Source organism: Panthera pardus, unplaced genomic scaffold, assembly GCF_024362965.1.
Source record: "Panthera pardus isolate Hobbes unplaced genomic scaffold, ASM2436296v1 HiC_scaffold_13, whole genome shotgun sequence".
Classification (NCBI taxonomy): Eukaryota; Metazoa; Chordata; class Mammalia; order Carnivora; family Felidae; genus Panthera; species Panthera pardus.
This window is the reverse complement of record NW_026526688.1, coordinates 58,895,357-58,918,153: the sequence shown is the minus strand read 5'-3', so window position 1 is coordinate 58,918,153 and position 22,797 is coordinate 58,895,357. Positions and strand designations below refer to the sequence as shown.

The 22,797-nt window shown below is 38.0% G+C and overlaps 2 protein-coding genes across 5 annotated transcripts in view; one reads left to right on the top strand and one right to left on the bottom strand.

Moving 5' to 3' along the window:
- CLCN3 (chloride voltage-gated channel 3) overlaps positions 1 to 4,276 on the top strand; it is a 96,892-nt gene extending 92,616 nt beyond the window's left edge. For all 4 annotated transcript variants that reach the window (XM_019441020.2, XM_019441022.2, XM_019441021.2 and 1 more), the window contains one exon: positions 1,320 to 4,276. In XM_019441020.2, coding sequence (XP_019296565.1) covers positions 1,320 to 1,478 — 159 coding nt within the window. In that variant the 3' untranslated portion in view covers positions 1,479 to 4,276. The remainder of the gene's footprint in view (positions 1 to 1,319) is intronic.
- Positions 4,277 to 9,865: 5,589 nt separating this feature from the next.
- The window catches only part of LOC109262429 (histone PARylation factor 1), a 29,170-nt gene continuing 16,238 nt past the window's right edge, over positions 9,866 to 22,797 (bottom strand). The window contains exons 5-8 of the mRNA XM_019441019.2: positions 22,386 to 22,536; positions 17,151 to 17,238; positions 12,320 to 12,492; positions 9,866 to 10,111 (exon numbers count right to left, since the gene is read on the bottom strand). Of these exons, the coding sequence (XP_019296564.1) occupies positions 9,980 to 10,111; positions 12,320 to 12,492; positions 17,151 to 17,238; positions 22,386 to 22,536 (544 nt within the window). The 3' untranslated portion in view covers positions 9,866 to 9,979. The remainder of the gene's footprint in view (positions 10,112 to 12,319; positions 12,493 to 17,150; positions 17,239 to 22,385; positions 22,537 to 22,797) is intronic.

Sequence of the window (22,797 nt, the reverse complement as noted above, 5' to 3'; positions counted from 1 at the left end):
TAATCTTGTGGTAGTCTTGTGGTAAATCTAAGCTCGTAAATGATTGTTAATGGAGCTTAGCAATGTTACAATTGCTGAATGTTAAACAGATTTTTTTTATGGGCACACTAACTAGAGTGTAATGTTGTATATATTTGTGATCTTGGCATTAATTCTTCTTCTGCTACACCTTGCATACCCTCACAATCAAGAATGTGTGTCCTGCCATTTCATTAGTAACCTGTACCTAGTTTATGTGTGTGCCCCTTTTGTATGATGTTTCCAGAATGCTGTGAGCAGCTCTTGGGGTCAAATGCATTTGTTTTAACCGGGTTTATGTCCTAGTGGTTTCATGACTAAAGATAAAGTTTGAATTATCTTAATCATATAACCTAAAAAATCGTCTGGCTTTAGCTATTAATGCCTGAAATTATTTTGCCCTGCAATTGTCATACCTATATAAAACCTGTCCCAGTTTGCTTAAGTACACAACTGATTATGTATTCCTGTTGTATGCTAATATTTCACAAGTGTTTCATGCATCCTTTTTTAAAAAACTACTAACCAGAATAATAAATAGCTACTCATTCATTCTGCTTTCTGCTTCACCTATAATAATCTTTTAGGACTGCTTCTTGATTTTTCACCTATCTTTTAATGTGAGCATTAACAACCAAGACTTTCATAAAAGCACTGTATCTTAACTTTTTGGCCAAAATCAAAAGAGGAAAACATTGACGTGTGTACTAGAAACTTGGGTTGTCTTATAGATTTATTCTTGGGGCTCTGAAGTTTGGGATTAGAGTTCTTTGTTGACCATTTTATATGCATTTTATCTCAATTGTATGTGCTTTCATGAAGATTCTGCATACAACTGGGCAATCTTTACATTATTTTTTAAAGTTGATTAAGTTTGGTTTTAAAACCGTGGAATATTGAGATTTGGTCATCAGACATTTTACTGCTTTCTTGATGTCATGGGAATTAATTTTCCTTCTCAAATGGGATCAGTGTCATCTCTTATTTTATACGTCCTCCCATTTTTTTGTTACTTTTTTGTTGGCATACATTAATCAGAATACCTCTACTTCAGTGAGGCATGCAGTCCTCAGAGTCTCAGTGGAAAGGACATTGTCTTATTAGTGACCATAATACTTTTATATCAAAGGATGGTTGCTGGCTAATTTAATTATCTTTACCAGTAAAACACTTTCTGAAAATTCAAAATCACGATGCTTGCTTTGCTCTGTTCCTGTCAACAAAAAGTGTTAGCTATAGATTTAGCTCTTCTTTTCTTTTCCCTTTTATTTAAATAGCACTCTTCTGCTTATTCCTTTCAGGCGCCTCCTTGGCATTATAACAAAAAAAGATATCCTCCGTCATATGGCCCAGACGGCAAACCAAGACCCCGCTTCAATAATGTTCAACTGAATTCTATAGATGAGGAGAGAGAGGAAACAGAAGAGGAAGTTCATTTGTTGAATAGCACAACTCTTTAACCTGAAGGAGTCGTCTACTTTTTTTTCCTCCTTTAAAAAAAAAAAAAAAAAAAGGAAAATGTAAAACCCAGGCTTTTGCAACATGGTTTGCAAATAATGCTGGTGGCATGGAGGAGTTGTTTGGGGAGGGAAAGGAGAGAGAGAAGGAGACGAGTGAGGTATTTCCCCATCTAACCAAGAGCAGCAAATCATCTCCTGTGGTTCTGCACTGGATGCATTCAGCTGAGGACGTGCCGTGATAGTGCAGGCTTGAGCCTCAACGGAGAGGACGCCGCAGTCCTGGAGCACCTGGCCGGTTACTCCAACATTTTGCAAAGACGCATTATCAGTCCCTATTCTGGAGGGATTATTTGAATTGAGCCATCTATAAGACTGCAGGGTCTTGCCCTTTTGTATCAAAACTGTTCTGTTTAATTCATGACTTATATAGTTAAGCATTATCTTTCTACATTCCAGAAGAGCTTTTATTTCTCTCTCTGTCTCTCTCTCCCTCTCTCTTTCTCTCTTGAGCTGCAACAAAACCTCTTTAAATTGGTGTACCCTTTTGAAACAGTCCTTTCTCATATTGAGATGTACTGTGATTTTACTGAAGTTTCATCGCAAGAAGGGAGTGTTTCTTGTGCCATTAACCATGTAGTGTGTACCATCGCTGAATGCTTGGAGCTGTCTCATGTACCACAACAAAGGCTAATCAAACAGGTAAAATCTCGAATGAAGTGTGAACAAAAGCTCTCAGCTTGTGTGCATTGTGGTTCAGAATCAACAACAATGAAACTTGACTTGTTAAGGATAAACAGTTTTCTTTTTGTTTTTTTTCCTGCTCAGACTTTATGGATAATGTGACCTGGTCTTATGCAAATTTTCTATTCTAAAACTACTATAATATACAAGTACTGTTCAGCATAAAGAAACAAAATGCTGCTGCTTTGACAGTAAAGAGAAGGAAGTATTCTGTTTAGCTGTATCTGGAATTAATTGCATGTTTAAACACTGGAATTTTTTTTTTCTTGAAATTAGATCATTTTTCTTTCCTCAAGATATTTTATTGCTGACACTGAAGAAGAAATGTAATTCATAACTTGCACTAAATGTATATTTCTTTTCTTAAAAATTTACCATTCTTATTTATATTTTTATGGATTAAAATTTATAAAATACAGATCAGTTAATATCGCGCTTAAATAATTTTACCTTTTTAATGTGATTTTTATAGACTAATTCAGACTTACAAATATGGAGTTATGAACAAAGTTTACAATGGGAACAAGGGTTTAAAAAGAGGTTGTGGTTATTTGTCTATGATTCAATGTGTACATAAACCTTTTTCTGATCTTTCACTGCCATCCTCTGGATTATGTCTTCTGACCTGTATACATTTTGACTCATTAACTAGAAAGTTAAAATATGACAAATCACTTTGCAGATTAAAACCAAAAGTTAAATGGTATTAACCTTTTTTAAGAAAAAAAAATTGAAAACCACTGCAAAGGTAGCAGTTAAAATTTTAATATGAACATAACCTTTGAGTCTTTGGGTTTGTCACATCCATCAGTGAGTATTGTTTTGAATATCCACAGTGCAGAGTTTTGCAGGATGCGTTGAAAATGTCCTAGGGTGTGTCTAGAATTTTTGTTTTTGGAAATGTCTGTCTTGATCATGGTCTTAATTCACTATCAGCAAAGGAGGTTTACTTGTAGGACTGGCCTAAATATTCTGGGCTTACGCATTTTTGGTAGGAAATGAATTTTTGCAGACAGACATTTTCTGAAACATAACTGGCAATAAGCCGTTTTTACATTTTGGAAGTGATTCTTCACTTCCTAGTTCTTAAAAATAATGTATCTATAAGATCTTGAAGCTTTATTAGATCATGAAGCCATATTAGAATGACAGTTGAAAGTTGAGCAACATTTTAGGAATTTCATGGAATATTCTTAGTTTTGCTATCTGCCTAAAATCAGTATTTTGAATTTTAGTTTATTTCCTCCCTTTGGCAAACTTCAAGCTTTCTTAATGATCCCTTCATTTGGCCATCCAGAGTGAAATCTTTTCTAAACAATACTTCTGTGTATCTTACCCGTGTATCTTGTCCTAAGTGTATCTGCAGTGTGAACTCCTCAGCATTGGCTATTGAATAGGTTCTCTTGAGTTATAAGCCTTCAAAGGAGAAACTAGTTTCTTTGCAGATAGCTTCATAACATCAGACCTCACATGGATTTTATTTTCCATGAGTCCTTTTTGATTTCAGGTCCTTCTTTCATTGCCCATCCTGCTTCACAGACTGACATTTCAGGGTGGATATTCAAGGTGGATATTAATTTTCTTCTCGGTATATTTCTATCCCTTGATGTGTCTTACTGCTAAAATACAGGAAAAGTGTTATATCTTTAATGCATTCAGTGGTTTTCTTGGGTAATACTATCTATTCCACTTTTCTTTTTGATACGTTGAGGTGTGTCTGCTTTTCAACCAAATGATGAAATACTAGAGACCATGAAATATATGTGCCTGGCTAATTGGCAAATTAATTGACCAATATAATCAGTGGAGCGCCTTATTGGAGTACCCTTTTTCAGAAGGTATGATGAGAATGGGCAAGGGTGTCAGCATCTCTTATTAATAATTGTTTTCAGTTTTGGTTCATGAAGAATGCTTAGTTTGTTAATCTGTGATGTTGCCTAGAGCTGTATTTATCTGTTTTTATTTATACTAGTGTAGTAAAGCTGCATATCATTACAGTAAAAATGATTACTGTGATGAGTTAATCAGAAAAATCTATTAAAATCTATATGACAATGTGTGGTTTGGCCTTTAATTATATCTCTAACAGTCCTCGCACTTGACTGCTGCTCTATGCAGTGCAGGCCAATATGCCTGGGGTACGCAGCCTCCGAGGGGTGATAAATAAGATGTGTCTCTCAGGTTACAAAGCCACTTCTATACTTTGCAGGCAAGGAGCAACGAGAGAATAGATGTTGCCTTGAGTAACAGGATGTACATACTTCCAGCAATAGAATAGAGCCTCCGCTTGTCAGCGAGAAGTCACAGGTTTACCACAAGGTTTCACTTCAGTTTATTTTCAAAAAGAAAAATTATGCTGTTAGCATATAGATAAAACATGTAAATGATTTAAATGTTTTGAAAATATTACTCTGTAAATTTGCTAAGAGAACTGCCTGAAAGGAGGTGGTAACATTTGAATTCCTAAAAGATTTTAGTAGTCCAATATGAAACTCTTAGTAAAAAGTCAAACACTTGCTAAAAAGTCCAGGATAGATTTTTTTTATCATTCATTTTATTTGATCATTCGCTACTTTTTTTTTTAATGTTCATTTATTTTTGAGAGAGAGAGAATACGAGTTGGGGTGGGGGCAGAGAAAGAGGGAGACACGGAATCTGAAGCAGGCTCCAGGCTCTGAGCTGTCAGCACAGAGCGTGATGCAGAGCTCAAACTCAAGAGCCATGAGATCATGACCTGAGCCGAAATCAGACACTTAACCAACTGAGCCACACAGACACCCCCCTCCCCTGCCCACTGCTTTTTAAAAAAGTACTTACTGTATGATATATGCTGTGCTATCATTCATTGAAGCTTACATTCCATTAGGGGAAGAAACATATATGGTATGTCAGATGGTGATAAATATCACAAGTTAATTAGTTCAGCAATTTTTTTTTTTTTTTTTGGTGTGCCCCTCACCATTATAGGCATACATAAATCAGGCAAAAATTCCCATTCTAATGGAGAAAAGTAATGGGGAAGATGCTATTTTTATAGAGGGCCTCAGGGATAAGGTGACATTTGAGCAGAATCCTAAAGAAAGTGAGGGAATGATACAGTTATCTGTAAGAAAAATGTTCCAAAAAGAAGAAATAGTATATGCAAACATCCTGAGGTAGGGTATGCCTGACAGTTATAGGGAATACCAAGTAGGTCGCTGGCTGGAGTGGGGAGTGGGGTGGGAAATGAGGAAAGAGGTTGGGGGTGTAGGAATTTGACTTAATTATGAATAAAATGGTAAGTCAGCGAGGCAGAAAAGTGACATGATCTGACTTAACATGATCTCTGGCTGCTTGTTGGGGATAGACTATATTGGGTAGGGGTGGGAGCAGGAAGACCAATTAGAAGGCTCTCGGAATAATCAAGGTAAGATATAGAGGCTTGAACCTGACTGGAACTGGTGAAGGTCATTGAAGTGGCTGGTTTCTAGACATTTTGGAGGTGGGCTAGACAGGATTTGCTAATGGATTGAGTGTGGAGTGATACATGAGGAGTAAAGGGTGTCTCCAAGGCTTTTGGCCTGAGTAACTACAGAAGAATGACCACTGACTGAATTGGTAAGGACGTTAGGAAGAATAGATTTGAGGTTGTAAGGAATTTTGATTTTAGACATGAAATTTTAAGTCTTTTCGACTTTCAAGTGGGGATGTCAAATAGGCAGTTGTATATATGAGATTCAAGTTCTGGAAGAAAGGTCCAGCCTGAGAGACCTAAGAAAGTGTGGGAGGTATCATCATCCTGAGTCAGGATGAAATCACATGGGATTAAGTGGCCAGGGAGGGACTGAGCATTGACGTACGTGTATATTTAGATTTGAGGACATGAGGGGCCAGCAAAAGAGGGAGCAGCCAATGAGGTAGGGTGAAGAGGGGTGCCTTTAAGAGAAAGGTATTCCCCTCAAGGCAAGTGAGTAATAGTTTCAAGGAGAATCAAGTTTTTGGTTGTTGCTGATCAGTGAAGTAAATGGGGACTGATAGTTGCCCAGTGTGGAGATAATGGACAACTTTTACCAAAGCAGGTTCAGTGAGATCAGGCAATAGTCTGATGGGAATGGGTTTAACAGAATTGAAAGCAATTGAAGGCAGCTTCTCCCAACTCTTCTGGAGTTTTTGAAAAACAGGATGTGTGATAGAGTTTTTAAGATGCAGGGTATTATGACTTGTGTTGTTTATGGGAATGTTTGGGAGGGAAAATTGATTAAGGAGAGGTCCTTGAGTAGGCAGGAGGGGATGGCATCTTGTGCACATAGTGGGGACATTGAGCACCATTCGTAGCAATGTGGAAAAGGCAGAGTATATCAGGTAGTTGGTAGTGTGTGAGATTTTGTGGAAGTTTGTTTTTTCTCAAGTAAACCGAGGGCTGGGAGGTGGTGTGTGTTTGAGAGAAGATGCAAAAGTAGGGGTATCAATGGGCAGCAGCATGACCAACTTGAGGTTAAAAGGAGGCCCATTATCATGGTTGTATTTTTTCCCCTAACCCCCGGATACTGAGCAGAAGTAGGAGTAGACGGCTTTTTATCAAGCTTAAGTTCGGAACATAAGTACAACTAAAGAGAGAGGGGGCAGTGGAGTAGATGTGGGAGTATGATAATGGAGAGTGGAATATAAGGGCTGAGTGAAGAGGGAAGCAAGAATGTGAAGTGAACAGTGAAAAAGGCTGTTAGATCGGTGAATTGTTGTAGGTTGTGGTGGGGTTGGAAAATGGTTGGAGCTGGGGACTGGAGGAAGAGATGAAAAGATGGGTGCTGATGTCTTGGACAGTAGGATGCTTGAGGTTGATTATGGGGGGTTTGTTGGTGCTGACAAGGGCTAGGGTGTGACTTTAGAGTTGATGGCTAAAGTGGGGCACTGTCTAGATCAGGGGTCAGCAAATTTTCTTATGTGAAGTGCCAGATAGTAAATATTTTAGGCTCTGGGTCTTACAGTCTCTCTGCTGCAACCACTCTGCTATTGTAGGCCCACATAATATGCAAATGAGCGGGTGTGGCTGTTTCTCCATAAAATTTTATTTACAAAAATGGGCCAGATTTGGCCCTCAGCCCCAGTTTGTTGACCCCTGTTCTAGGTCACCGAATAAACTATGAGATTTAGGTTATCGGAAGGATCATCTGCATAGATACTGGGTATTTGTCATTGTGAGCACACAGTTTGTAGCACTACCTTGGATAAAGTTTTAGAGCTTTTATTGATTTCCTTGGGTGTATCTTTCTACATATATTTGAGAGGTCATCTAGAAGGTTATTAATAAGCTCCAGGAGCGAACTTAGCTAAATTTGAGTTGGATAGTGATTTTCTGTTAAATTCTTACTGGGTCAAGGGGCTTCATTCATGAGTAAAGGCACTTAGAATGTATGGGTTCTCAGAGAAAAGTAGGCAGCATTTAGAAGCTACCAGAGCTGTTGGATGGCCACATCCCAGGAGGATAAAAATATTTAGCAAACTAGGTCTCAGCGGACTGTGCTCCCGTGAGAGAAAAAGGTTCGGTATTGTATTGTAAGGAGCTTACTCTTCAATGAAAAATTGTTCAATAGTTGGAAGGTCAGTACCTCCTGAAATGTTTCCAGCCCTCTGATACAAGTTGGGAATTTGAGACTATAAATCCACAACTATAGTATCCAAATTATAACGGCCATATTCTTGGCATTGGTTTCCAATTCAATCTTGGCTGTTGCACCCAGCTTTCTGAAAATACACATTCATGTTAGGTCTGTGTAAGGAATGGATGAAAAGCTGATCTTTTTTTTGTCCCCCTTCATTCTAATTTGTTCCTTGATAAGAAATCCTGTTTGAATCTGTATTATTGATCACAAGAACGCATATTTTTAAAAAGCTAAACTGTATGAAACTATAGGATCAAGAAATGGCAAAATTTAAGGAATCTAGTATTTCAAGCCAGGCAGATTGGTTTGATATAAGGTATTTGAATTTATTTGAATAATCAGTATTTAAAAGATTTAACTATTTTTAAATACTGTCCCCAATATTAAGTATCTTAGAAACTAAAGAAATCTGAAGGAAAAGCTCAAGAGCTTCTAAAATGTTCGATTAAGACCAAATGTAATTCGGTCACCTTTTCTAATCAAAGTATGTGTGAGCTAATGTAATCTTTTTAATATAAACCAGCTAACAGTTCAGATGGGTCCAGGACCTACAGATTCTTATGAAGCTGAAATGTGGCAGTTCTTTAAAACCTCTTGATACTTCCCCATCAGAACTATAAAAGTTCTGGTACAGTAATGTAAGGGAAGATAAAAAGATCTTTCCAGTTTGGCGAAGTAAGCTGTTACATAAAATGTCTCTAAGAAAGCATCTTAATAGCCTACAAAGGCAGCATGTGGGCCATGGGAAGAGCAGATACTAGGTATAGGCTGTAGTAGAGATTTTTGACCGAAGACATTCTGTTGTCTGAGAATTGTTAAGGGCATCTCAAAGTAGTTTCCCAAGTCTTGCTAGTGTGATTTTTATCTGGCATCCAGCAGTATGGAATAAGGTCATTTTATTCAACAAATACATATATATTCAAAGGTTTGCGTTACTGAGGGAAATATATACTGATAAAATGTATGTTCTTAAAAAGCTTATAGCCTAAATGGGAAGATGAGACAAGCTACTCGTATTAAAAATCCTGGCTGAAAGTGTCTGCTTATAATTATCTCATGCTTCAGATGAAAAAGAGTTAAGGATCTCAAGTTATTTTAAGGAGGCAGCTGACAGAGTAAGTGAATTTGGAGACTGGCTGTTCAACAAAAGTTCTTTGGGTAAGTCAAGTCAATCTTCTGCAAAATGTGGGGGTTATTTGAGGACCTAAGGGCTTTCTTACCTTTAACTTCATAAGAAGGGGGAAAAGTTTATGCTCTTCAGCTCAATCCCCAGTTTGCTATTTTACATTTCATGGTTTGCTATTTTTAAGGTGAAGGACATTTTTTCAGGTTTAAAGAGGATGTGAATCTGATAAAACACAGTTGTATCCAGATTTGTACTAGAAATCCACTGACAGAATTTGTAGAAAACCTTAAAATCTAAATTAATGGTCTAGTGATTAGTATACTATACTGTATATCAATATTCTCTGCTATATTGATTAGTAAATACAGTGAGTCCAAGAACCGCTTTACAGAATATACCTAATAGGTACCCAGACTACATATGAATCACTTGGATGAATCACTGTTAAAATGCAGCTGTGGTACGTCTGGGGTCAGGTACCTTCCAAGTTTGCTTTTCCTGTGTCCTCCCCACCACCCCACCCTCCTTTTTTTTAAGAAAGAGGGAGGAAGGGAGGAAGACAGAATCTTAAGCAGTGCTGAGCCTGATGCACGGCTTGATCCCACAATCCTGGGATCATGACCTGAGCTGAAATCAAGAGTTGGATGCTCGACTGAGCCACCCAGGCACCCCCATAAATGCAGTACTTAAAGCTATGGCTATTAATTCTAGTCTGAGAAATAAATTTTTAGTGCCCACATGTTAAAGGCAGTAGACAGTGACTTCCTGTGACATGTCAGAGGACAACCTTGGTTGCCTTTCACATGTAATTAGGGCATCACCATTTAGATGACTGACCGTCTTACAGCACAAGAAAGAAACCAGCTAGAACTTTATACAAGTTTTTAGTAAATATTTCCATCAATTTATTTTCTGTATTCCTTAAAAACAAAAAATTCACAAGTTTAACACTTATGCTTTAAAATATTGTACACCAAAAGAAAGCCAATTCTCATTCATGCTGCAAGTTGGTCTATGTTCTCTTTACTTCTGTTTGCCAGATGATCTTCAATAATTTCTGCAAAGAGATTCCTCTTCAACAGATTATATGCAAGAGGTAAAAGCTGGCCAGCAACTTTATGAAAATACTGAAAAACAAAAGAACATAACATTAAGCAAGAATATAGCAGATGCCCTACTGAGTAGCAAAACAAGCCCTGCAAAAGCTCGTTTAACAAAGCAAACTCTCCCATCGTTTTAGCTACTTTCTCAGTTGACTAGGAACAGTAAAATGACACAGGCACTTAGCATTCTGTCCAAGAGGCAGTCTTGTAGTTCTAAAAGACTGATGGCACATCTTGAAGACAGTTCAGAAGAAATCTAAAAATTGTAAGTTTCCTTATTCCCTTAGATAAACCTTAGATAAGGTTTATCATCCTTTTTACTTGCCCCAAACTATATGCTCAAATGCTTTTCCCTGCTGTAGTGTATCCCGACCAGTTAAGATTTTAAATCATTATTTTCCCTTAGTTGATACTATAAGAATAGGTATGCTGGATTTGAATTTTCAAATCTCACTTATTCCCTCCCTTTTATCTTCAAATTCTCTCTCCTCCACACACCATGGAACCCTGCTCCACCCCTTAAGTCACTGCCTTAGGTTTATCAAGTGACTTGACTACTGCTATTACATATACACATACTTGAAGAGAAACTGGCACTGCTTTTGTTAAATTAACATTTAACACTTACTCTATGCTAAGTACTGTGCCAAACCTGTTCACATGTTCTTCAGTTCTCACAACCATTTTCAATTACAGTGATTCATGCTTGTTGGGAGGCCTGGCATTATTGTGATTGGCCAATGACTATGATTCTGGCTGTTAAACATTTTATTTTTACTAATAACCATATGTAAGGTAGGCAGAGAAATACAGTAATATGGTTTAGAGCAGAGTTCTCAAAATAGACTCCCTTGCCCAGTGGATCAGCTTAACCTGGTAACTGGTCAGAAGTCCAAATTCAGAAGACTCACCCAATAACTCAATCAAAACTGGTGGGGGAGGAGGAGGGCAGTACACCCATCTGTGTTTGAACAGGCCCTCCAGGTGGCTGTGATATGTGAAGTTACAGAGCTGCTCGTTTAGTCTTGGTCTTTACAGCTGTCTACAGAACAGCTTGGTAGGTGACACGGCAGGTTAAATGAGGAAGGTCTGTGCATGTGTGCAGGCATTTTATAGCTAAGGGACACAGATACGACAGTGTTGGAAAAACTGCCCAGTCTTACACAGCTACTAGGTGGGGAAGATGTGATTTAAAACCAAACAGTTTAGCCCCAGAAATAGGTTACAGCCTCTACACCTTTAGGCAGCTATGGCAAATAAACACTGTGTTAACTGTTAAGTAGGTTTTTCCTATTGAATAAGCAAAGTTCATGATTAAAAAAAAAAAAGCAAAAAACAAAAAACCCCTCCTGTTTTAAATAATTTCATTTAAAGCCTATTTTAAGACACAGTAGCCCCCCACCCTGCCCCCGTTATTCACAAGGGTTAGGTTTCAAGACCCCCAGTGGATGCCTAAAACTATAAACCCTATATATTCTATGTTTTTCCATAAATTAGGCATGGTAAGAGATTAACAAGAATAAAATAGCTTCTATTAGGATATATGGTTATAATTCTATATGAATCTGGTAACTTTCAAAATACTGTACTAATCCTCCTTATGATGATGTGACATGATAAAATGCCAACATAAGATGCAGTGAGGTGAATGATGTAGGCATTGTGATGTGATATGTATCACTATATAGCGATATAGTGTTAGGCTACTACTGCCCTTCTGATAATATCTCAGGAGGATCATCTGCTTCTGGTCCACAGTTGACTGTGGGTAACTGAAACTGCCAAAAGTGAAACCGGGGATAAGGCGGGGTGGGGGTTGGCGGGGGGGACTACTGCAGTATCTATTCTTCATCTAGGAATTCAAGTGTAGCAACAAGTACCCCCCCACCATGACGGAAAAACAAACGGAGCCCCAGGAAAGATGTGTGTACATACCCACACACATACCCAACTAAAGGGCATATATAAGTAAATACATATATAAGCATCTAATAAGTAAATTCACTTAAATGTAAATCTGAAGGCAAATAATCTTGGTATCCACCTTTGGCAGAATACAAGATGAATTTGAAATAAATGTTTTCAGACATGTGCTTATCCCAAAGTTCATTCTGAAACATAAGCTGTATTTACATCCTACCCATGCTCATGCTTGAGTATGCCCGTATGTGGGGCAGGGTGGGGAAAGGAAGGAAGGTCTGGTGATGGTTGGGAGGTAGAGTTTTTACTCACGTGTGAGCCATAACAAAAGAGATCCATTCCCAGCTCAAGCCCCATCCCATAATCACATTCATCGTTAGCGAACTGCACAAAAGTCATCATCTCCTGAATGGGAGCAAAAGCTTTTAGTCTGTCCTCATCACTTGGTGCCTCAACAATTGTCTTGCAAATTTTCTTGAGGTTGGCTGTAAGAAACCAAGGATATAAAAAGATGATCACCCATCATCAAAGGTAAAAAGATATTAAGTTGGGTTTTTCCTGATCAGTTTTTGTACAACAGATACCACTTTGGGTGGCACTATAATTTAGAATGGCAATCTTATAATTTCTCTTAAGATAAAAATGGCCTAACGAAAAAGATTTTTAGCAACTGAGACTATTTTACTGTGGATCTAGTTGTGACCATGATATATATAGGCTTTCAAAGATTTTCAGTAGCTTAGTCCATGGATCAGCAAACTGGACAAACCTGACCCACCCTGTTTTAACTGACCTCACACAAAGAATCTTTTTCCATCTTAACTTGTTGGAAAAAACCAAAATATATGGCACAAACAGAGACCTTATGTAGCCCACCTCCAGGCTAGTTCATATTAGGAATTGGATTAAAACAACAAAAAATCAAAACAGACCATAAAGTTTACTCCTTTTTGCCCTGTCCTATGTATTCTACTAAAAAGATACATGCATAGAAAAAGACAACAATATAAGAAATCCTTGCCAAGGGGCACCTGGTTGGCTCGGTCTGTTAAGCATCTGACTCTTGATTTGGCTCAGGTCATGATCTCACGGTTCATGGGTTTAAGCCCGATGCCAGGCTCAGCGCTGACAGTTCAGAGCCTTCTTGGGATTCTCTCTCTCTCCTCTCTGCCCCTCTCACAGACGAGTGCGCACACACTCACTCTCAAAATAAACTTAAAAAAAATCATTGCCGAATTAAACCTTTACCAAACTGTAATTTGATACAAGAACATAGATAAACATTAGAAATTTTCTCTAAAAAGTCAGTGGTTTAACATTTTTGGGAGAGCTTTCAACTTTTTTTTTTTTTTTTTTTTTACCACTTTCTGGATGCCAGTGTGCATCAGATCTCAGGATACATATGAGAATGAAGGTACTGAACAGTATCTAATTAACTTCCTTCTTGACAGACTATACCTTTTTGATAAACTACTTCCATGAGGATAATCCAATAATGAAAATAATGGATGTTACTTAAATCAACAAAGACACATTTCTAAACCAAGTGGCTCCTATATTGGGGGGAGAGGAAAATTCGTTAGAACATGAACAGTCACACCTAAGCATGGTACATGATTTTAAGTTATATATATAAGGCACAATATTCTATTCACACTACCTATTATTAAGAGTGGTAAAGAAATACTAGGGTTTTTAACCTCTGAATATGAATATGTTTGACTCCGTTGCACCAACTGTACAGAACGTATGCTGTATGTGAGATCACAAAATGTACTTTTGTTCCTTTTCCCACATTTGGTAGATCCGTATCACACTGACCAAATTACACTCACCACCTATGTTCCCGGCTATAAATAGGTGACATATTTATTGGTTTGAAACTTTTAAAAAGATTTTATATAAACTTCATAAGCTTCCTTGAGAAAAAAATCAGTGCCAGTCATTTCCAGGAAACAGATTAGGTCTCCATCAAAAACCTTCTTAAGGATGGAAAACAAGGGGTTCCTTCCTGCACCCAGGGAAGATGTAGCTGAGACCTTAGAATCTCACCACAGTGCTCCAGGCAGCCACTACAACTCAATTAGAGTTGGCGTGGAAGCGAAGACCTTCATATTTAAAGTTTATCCCTTTTCTGATGTCTTCTACTTTCACTTCAGGCAAGTCATAAATGGACTACAAAAGAATAAGCAATTTATAACAATTACTGAGCTACTAAAATACTAAAGAACAGAGATGAAAATACTCAGCTCTCCACCAGTGTGAAGAAAAATATGTTCTTCCACCAATAAAAACTTCCACAAAATTTCACTTAACAGAAGCCCAAACTTAATACCTAAATGAAGTCTTAAATTAACTACTCAAAAATGTCTTAAATGTTACTATTCAAAACAATGATTTAGGAGCTTCAATACTTATTTTATCCTTTTTAAAAAAAATTTTTTTTAATGTTTATTTTTGAGAGACAAGAGATCAAGTGCGAGCGGGGGAGGGACAGAAAGAGAGGGAGGCACAGAATCCCAAGCAGGCTCCAGGCTCCGAGCTGTCAGCACAGAGCCGGATGCGGGGCTTGAACCCACAAACCGTGAGATCATGCCCTGAGCTGAAGTCAGATGTTTATCCGACTGAGCCACCCAGGCGTCCCTTATTTTACCCTTCTATTACCACCAACTGGAATACCACCACTTGAGCCAAGCCACAGTGGCTGTGCCAAAGTAAAAGACAACTAGCTAAGCAGTTATTCTTTAATAATTTTTAAAATAAAAATTTTTGAGAGGGAGAGAGCACATGTGTGTGAGCAGGGGAAGAGCAGAGAGAGAGGGAGAGAGGGAGAGATTGAGAAAGAGATATTGAGAGAGAGCGAATCATAAGCAGGCTGCACCCCAGTGCAGAGCCCAATGCAGGACTAGATCCTACCACTATGAGATCAGGACCTGAGCGGAAACCAAGAGTTGGACGCTAAACTGGCTGAGCCACCCAGGTGCCCCTAGCTAAGTAATTATTCTTTAGTTAGCAGCAAGCACTTTACAGTCAGCAAGACCCAAGTCTGAAATCCAGTTTCCACGTGAAAATGGAAATAAGACCTACTTTAAAGAGTGGAGTGAGGGTTACTATATATACATCAATTGATACAGTCTATATTTATGAATTGCTCAATAAATGGTTATCTTTATTTTTTTAAATTTTTTTAATGTTTGTTTATTTTTGAGAGAAAGCACAAGCAGGGGAGGGGCAGAGAGAGAGGGAGACACAGAATCCAAAACAGGCTCCAGTCTCTGAGCTGTCAGCACAGAACCCGACGCAGGGCTTGAACTCAAACACTGTGAGATCATGACCTGAGCCGAAGTTGGATGCTTAACCAACTGAGCCACCCAGGCACCCCAATAAATGATTATCTTAATTGCCAGGTTAGAATGTTATGTTTAAGCAGCTTCAAAAGGGAAACTGTTTGGAACAGACTACACTGTGATCTCCTGAACACTGTCACACATTAACATACTGCCAGTCAACTATACTTCCTGGCACAGTTACCTAGGCAAAAGCAAGATGATATTAGGTCCCTAAAAAAAAAAAAAAAAGGAAAAAAAATATGTATTAGGTCCCTAACTTTATGCCTTGCTGCACTTCTCAATCAAAAATCATTAAACCACAGAAGGATCTAATGTCTAGAATGGTAGAAAAAAGTAGAGATAAATAAAAATGATCTTGGACATAATATAGAACCACAACCAGGGGAGGGTAATAAGGTTTACTCCAGGGTACTACAATTTAATACTTACCACGCCTTAAGTTTTAGTGACTCCTGTATCTACAACATTCTCAGCCTTTCCCAAACAAGACCATGATTCTACTTTATAAAGCTGCAAATGCACTAGCACACAGGTAGGCAGAAGATTAGAGCATAAGCAGAAGACTGAACAGTAAGTAGCTAGAGCCTATATGCCTTCCCCATTACAGATGGATCACCTCTGACTTCAAAGACGACAGGGACAGAGTAGCCTGTCCAACAAATAAAGCGTGGGCTACCTATGTAATTAAATTTTTTCTAGTATCCATATTAAAGAAATATGTGAAACTAACATTAAGATATTTAACTTAACCCATTATATCCAAATAGTAGCATTTCAACATATAATCAATATAAAAAATTTTCAGTTTTTAAAGTTAAATGAATTAAAATCAAGCAAAATTACAAATCCAGCTCCTCAACTGCGCTAGCCACATACAAAGTGCTCAGTAGCCATGTGTGGCTGGTGCTTATCATATTTATTATACAGCTCAGCCATATTCATTTTCCCCATAGAAGTCCCCGAAAGTGGTAGGGGCATGGCAAAAACAGTTACACATGAACAGTCGTGATAGATGACATTCTAATCTTGGCTGGAGACTGCACAACAAGGTTTGAGAACAGCTGCTTTAGAGAACTGATTAAAAATGCAAATTTCCAAATGCCAACCCCAGAGACTATAAACCAAGGTGCTTAGTTCTGTTCTGAGAAATGGATGACCAATATTATATGTGTTGGGCAGGAATACTTGGTTCTTCCTTGAGGAAGTGCTAATTCTGCTTTCTCTCTAAATATTATCCCTCTAAGAAAAGGATGGTAAATAAAGGAATGCCAACAAGGCTCTTCAAAGTAAGGGAATGGAGGAGAGGAGAAAGTTGAGAAGTGATTTTTCCCCCTTTATTCAAAATAGCAATAAATAGATTTTGTGTATAAACAGTCCATTTTCAAAGAGTTTTTGTACTTATAAACAAAGTAGTTCAGGATCTCGGGCTTCTGAAAGCTAAACAGTCTTATATACAGATGAAAATTTTTTCAGACAGGACTAAATTTTGGGCAAGCACTATGCTAATAAGCACCTCACACACGCTTTACACTTCAAACATCCCTATACATGAATGGTATTCACCATTATTAACCATTTTACAGATGAAAAACCTCACAAGGTTTAGTGAGGTTAAATAATTTGCTTAAGGTTACACAGCTATAAACCCATTTTTAATTCAGACGTGACACTAAAACCTGAGCTTGTTCTTTATCCCTAAGATTTAGTGACTGTCCCACAAAAGGCATACTTACTTACCTACTTCTCAATAGAAGGAAAACCTTCCTCATATGTTTACATAAGAAATACATTACCATCTGTTTCAGGGAGTTCTCTGTACCCAACATCATTTTTATCTACTGGGACAACCAAGCCTGCACCGTGGAAGGTCTTTGTCACAACCTAAATTTAAAAAAACATAAAATCAATTGGTAAACAGACAAAATAGACATGGTAGATAACGACAAACTCGCCAAAATAAATGCATACACACAAACCCTCAACACTTCACAAAAATTTTTAATGTTTGTTTATATTTTGAGAGAGAGACAGAGCACAAGTGGGGGAGGGGCAGAGAGAGAGGGAGACACAGGATCTGAAGCAGGCTCCAGCTTCTCAGCTGTCAGCACAGAGCCCTGAGCTGAAGTAGGATACTTAACCCGACTGAGCCACCCAGGCACCCCAAACCTTCAACACTTCTGTCCAAATGTAACACTGAATGACATTTTATTTCAGTAAATTTGGAGTCCACAGCAAAAATTTCTTCAAAATTAGCTAAAAGTCAAATCCACGAAGAAATGACAGAGCAATGAAACTGGCTTTTACTAATCGTGGCATCCACACAGAAGTCTGTAGCCTGATTTGATAAGGAGGAATGCCAATGCATCCTATCCAAAAGAGGCAAGCCAGAATATTAAGTTTCCTCTTAGGTCCATGTATTTTCTAGGTAGGAAGCATAAGGAACTGAGCCTAAGAGGACAAGGAATAGTTTCTCTTAGCAGGAAAGGTGGTGGAACAGAATTCCTCTTGTCCATCTTGCCAAGTTCAGGTCCCCCATTTTCACCTGGAAAATTCAAGCTTGTTTTTGCAAACTTCCCCCAAATAGAGCAGTTTCCAGTTTTGTGGTGCCCTTTCCAGAAGCACAATAACATAACTAGTGATCTTTTATTAAGCGGTAATCTTCAAAGACAAGAACAGGCCCAACCACAACTACCACCATAACCCTTCCCATCGACATTCTTCTTTTTATTCACAACAGTGGCCTTATTAGGTCTTTCCTCAACAAAACAACCACTTCAAATGTTACACTTATTTGTGCAGGCCAGTGAAAATCCCCAAGGCAGAAGGACACAAGCCCAAAACTTGTTCATTTTAAAGTCTTCTCACCTAAGTCTCTATATCTTAAAACCTATTTCATATTTCACTCAGATGACCCCACTCTCTTGCACCTTTCATTATCTTTCTTGTTAAAATTTTTTTTTAATGTTTATTCATTTTTGAGAGAGAGAGAGAGAGAGCGCGCGCGCGCGCGCACGCTGGTGGGGGGAGGGGCAGAGAGAAAGGGAGACACAGAACCTGAATTAGGCTCAGACTCTGAGCTATCAGCACAGAGCCTGACTCTGGGCTCAAATTCACGAACCATGAAATCACGACCTGAGCTGAAGTCGGACACTTAACCAACTGAGTCACCCAGGCACCCCTCATTATCTTTCTTAAGTAACAGAAGGTACAGATTATTCAAAAGAAGTTCTCAGGAAACAGCTCACCATTTGGAAAAAAAGTCATATTTATATCTTACCCTTTATACCAAAATAATCTGCAGTTGGATTTCAGGATTAAATGTAAAAATAAAACCATAAATCTACTAGAAGAAAAGGCAAATATTTTTAATAATTTTAGAGAAGATTTATTTATAGATTTAACTACATAAAATTTAAAAAGTCATGTAAAAATCAAGAATAAAAGATACTCATAAAAAATACCTGCAATATATATAATAAAAATAAGATTAATGTGGGGTGCCTGGGTGACTCAGTTAAGCATCCGACTTCAGCTCATGTTATGATCTCACGGTTTATGAGTTCAAGCCCCACGTTGGGTTCTGTGCTTAGAGCTCAGAGCCTGGAGCCTGCTTTGGATTCTGTGTCTTCCTCTCTCTCTGCCCCTCCCTACTCATGCGCTTGCTTGCTCTTTCTCTCTCAAAAATAAACAAACATTACAACAAAATAAGAGTAATGTCTTCAAACTATAAAGGAGTCTTAAAAGGAAAAGACTAACATCCAAATTAAAACACAAGTAAGAAAATGTAAATTCTAACCCTGACAGAAAAATGGCCAAAGTTCAAGCAGTTCACCAAAGAAATACAAATGGCCAGTAGATAAGTGAAAAGTATTTAATGTCCTTTATAATCAAAGAAATGCTTATAAACGACATATCATTTTACGCTCATGCAAATGGAAAAGGCTAATAGGGACTGCTAACACACAGCAGTGGCAAAAGTATAGGGAGAACAGGCACTCCTACATTGCTGGTGGGAATGTATGTACCCTAGCTTAACTTGTAGTGGGTAGTTTCGCAAACAAAGAAAATAAAAACTCCACAAAATGAAAAGCCAGCAAAGAAAAACAATACACACGCAGCCACTTTAAACGACTATGGACCCGGCAATACTACATCTAGTAATTTCTGAGGAAATAACCAAATGAGTGTGCAAAGAAAGGTGTAATAGTTATATATGGCCAGGTGTGTCCTATTTGTGAAAAGTTTTAAGCAACCTAAACTATGAACATAGCACAGTGATCTACAGTCACTCAAATATTTATGAAATGGATCTTCAATTTAGCAATATGAAATGATAATCAATTTTAAGTATAAAAAGGTCATAAAACAGTATTGATAATGAAAGAAAAAGAAAGCGATATAGCTACTAGCTTCATCTTCTACTCAGGCTAATGCAAAACAAAACCATGGGATGGATATATTTTCACATTTTTCATAGATGATTAACTGCACTAATTCTCCATAAAGAGGTATCAATTATTAGCAAAGCACCAGAATCCCAATTTTATTATGAAGACTAGGGCTACAAATTTAGGAAAATCTTGGGCAAGGGTGGGGGATATTCTGAGGCATCAGAATCAGAGGATGGAATGACAGAATGATGTACTCTCATTTTACAGCAACATTAAATCAGTGTTCATTTTAAAAAATGAAATCTAGGTATACGGGTAAAATGGCATATGGCCAATCAGTAAGATGGTGTGGAAAGAAAGCTAAATATGAAAGACGTGAATTTGGGCTTCGGGTCACTTAAGATTTTCAACAGGGAATAAAGCCTCTGTAAACCTCGATTTACTGATCTATAACACAGGATGAGAATTCCTTTGGTGATTTGTTGCAGAGGTCGAATGAGGTAACTCCTAAAGGCTTTGTATTCCAAAGCACCATAAAGTACCATTAAGAATAAAAACAATGATTTCTAGTGTAGCATATAGTGCACTATTATGCCAGGATGGATATATTACTCTCATACAGAAGCACAAAATCACTAACTCACATATATGAGTGGAATTGAATTTTTTGAAACTAGAAATATATTAATTAAATGAATATCTGACAGAAGTTCTTTTTAATAGACAAGGAACCAAAAAGCAGAATCATCAACCTATTGTATTTGGGAGGATAAAATAATGGTTGTTTTTTAAGTTCTGTTTTTACCAGCTAATGTTATGGAAAGAAAAAACATGTACTAAAAAGAAACCTCATGGGGAAGGGAGCCAGGATAAACATACCTATGAAATTTAAACTCCAATTATATCTTATAGTTATGGAGAAGAATTAAATCTCATTTGAAATAACTTACAGTTGATGGTAGAAAAATAAAATAAGGCTCTGATGAAAGAATTTATTATAAGCTCTTCTGTCCACAAATATGCAGTATTTAGTCAAGCAGATTAGGAATACATAATTACAAGGCAAGAAATACTACCATTCCTGGGGTGCCTGGATGGCTTACTCAGTTAGGCGTGGGACTCTTGGCTTGGGCTCAGGTCATGATCTCACAGTTTGTGAGTTTAAGCCCCCATCAGTCTCCTCTCTGATAGCGCAGAGTCAGCTTGGGATTCTATCTCTCCCCCCACCCTCTCTGCCCCTCCCTTGTTCACTCTCTCTCAAAATGAATAAACTTAAAAAATTTTAAGGAGTGCCTGGGTGGCTCAGTGGGTTAAGCGTCCGACTCTTGATTTCAGCTCAGGTCACGATCTTAACAGTTTGTGAGTCTGAGCCTGGCACTGGGCTCTGCACTGACAGTGGGGAGCCTGCTTGGGATTCTCTCTCACCCCCACTCCTCGTCTCTCTGCCCCTGCCCCGCTTGCTCTCTCAAAATAAATAAATAAACTTAAAAAAAAAAAATACTACTGCTCCTTTTACTCATCAGGTAGGAGAGGCTCCCTAGGTAAACTAGGAAGGGAAAATGGCAACATAACATCTTGAAGTAATTTAAAAATACCTCCATTGCAATGACTTTCATTCAAATGTACATTTTTAGAAATTATTTCTGGTCTCTAGGATTAAAGGAAGAATTGCTGAGACTGCAGTTTAGTGAGTGTAACTTATCTGAGTATCACCCCTGCTGCAGAAGATTTTCAATGACCAAATAAATACATTTAACTACTTAGTTACCAGTACTAGTTTATCCAGAAATAACTAGAACTAAATTTGGCCTAGAACTTTCAGATGAACCGGCCACAGTAGATAATGCTGGGAGACGGGGGTGCCCTCATTCCACAGTGGTAAATGTCCTTCTTCACCCGAGGTTATAAGAACAAAATCCTACAGAATTCTCATTTACCCCAAAGCAGAATTCTTCTATCTTGTCCATTAACTTACTCTGAAATTTGTTAAGTGAAAAACCAAAAGGATTCAAAACCCAGAAATCTTTGCCATTTACAAAACACTCCACTCACACTGCAGGTGTTAGAAGTGATGCAAAAGGAAATGCTAATGGGGTCAGTAAGGAAAAAGGAGATAGGACTGCTTATACACACATTTGCTGCAGAAAATGAACAAATCTTAATACACATTGTCTCTCAAAAGGAAGTACCTTTGAACCCTTAACTAAACCACTCTAAGGCAGACCTTTACAAAACTACTCCCCAGAAACACCTTGTACTAAAGCAACCGCCATTAGCTATTAAAGAAATTTAAGTAAACACAGTACACAAAGCTGCTTTCACTCAACTGTATGAAATGAGTAACTGGTAAAACAAGATGAAAAGAGTGAGAGGTACTGGCATGAGCTGGTAACCAGAGCAGCACTAGCCCATCCTGGGAAACAACTTCTGAGAACCACCCAAGCAGCCCTGCTCACGGGCTGTCCTCTCTCTAATGACCCAGACAGGGCAGCCCCACAGGAGCCCCTGAGGGGGTATCCAGCTCTTCTTAGGGTGGGGCAGGAGAAGAGAAGGCTAATGTGCAGGTGGGAAGGAATCAGGACAGGAAAATCTCTATTAAAAAGAAAACAGTCTGAGACTGACAGATTTAAACCATACTTTCTTATCTCTCTGTTTCATCTTCATGGTTCTCTGTTCCAGTGAGTACCCCAGTTCTCTGGCTGCTTCTGTGAGTTTTTCATCTATGTTTTTCAAGAGACTAGTTTTCTTTTTATCTGTTACTTCCTTAAGTTTTTTCATCAGAAATAATCTGAAAAAGAAGTAAAAGCCCTCATTATTATTCAGGCCACTGTACTAAGTATACAGATCTTGGGAAGTTAAGGGAGTATGTTAGAGACATCCAATTCCATGCAAGAAAAAGACTGCAGATTACCAACAGTTCTCTCAAATGTCTAATAGATTTCTTCAAGAGAAAAACAATTATTAATAAAAAGCTACCAGTCACAGAAACAGCAAGCATGATTCAAGTCTGCATTGTCTCTATAATGTATTGTCTCTATAATAAAGATAA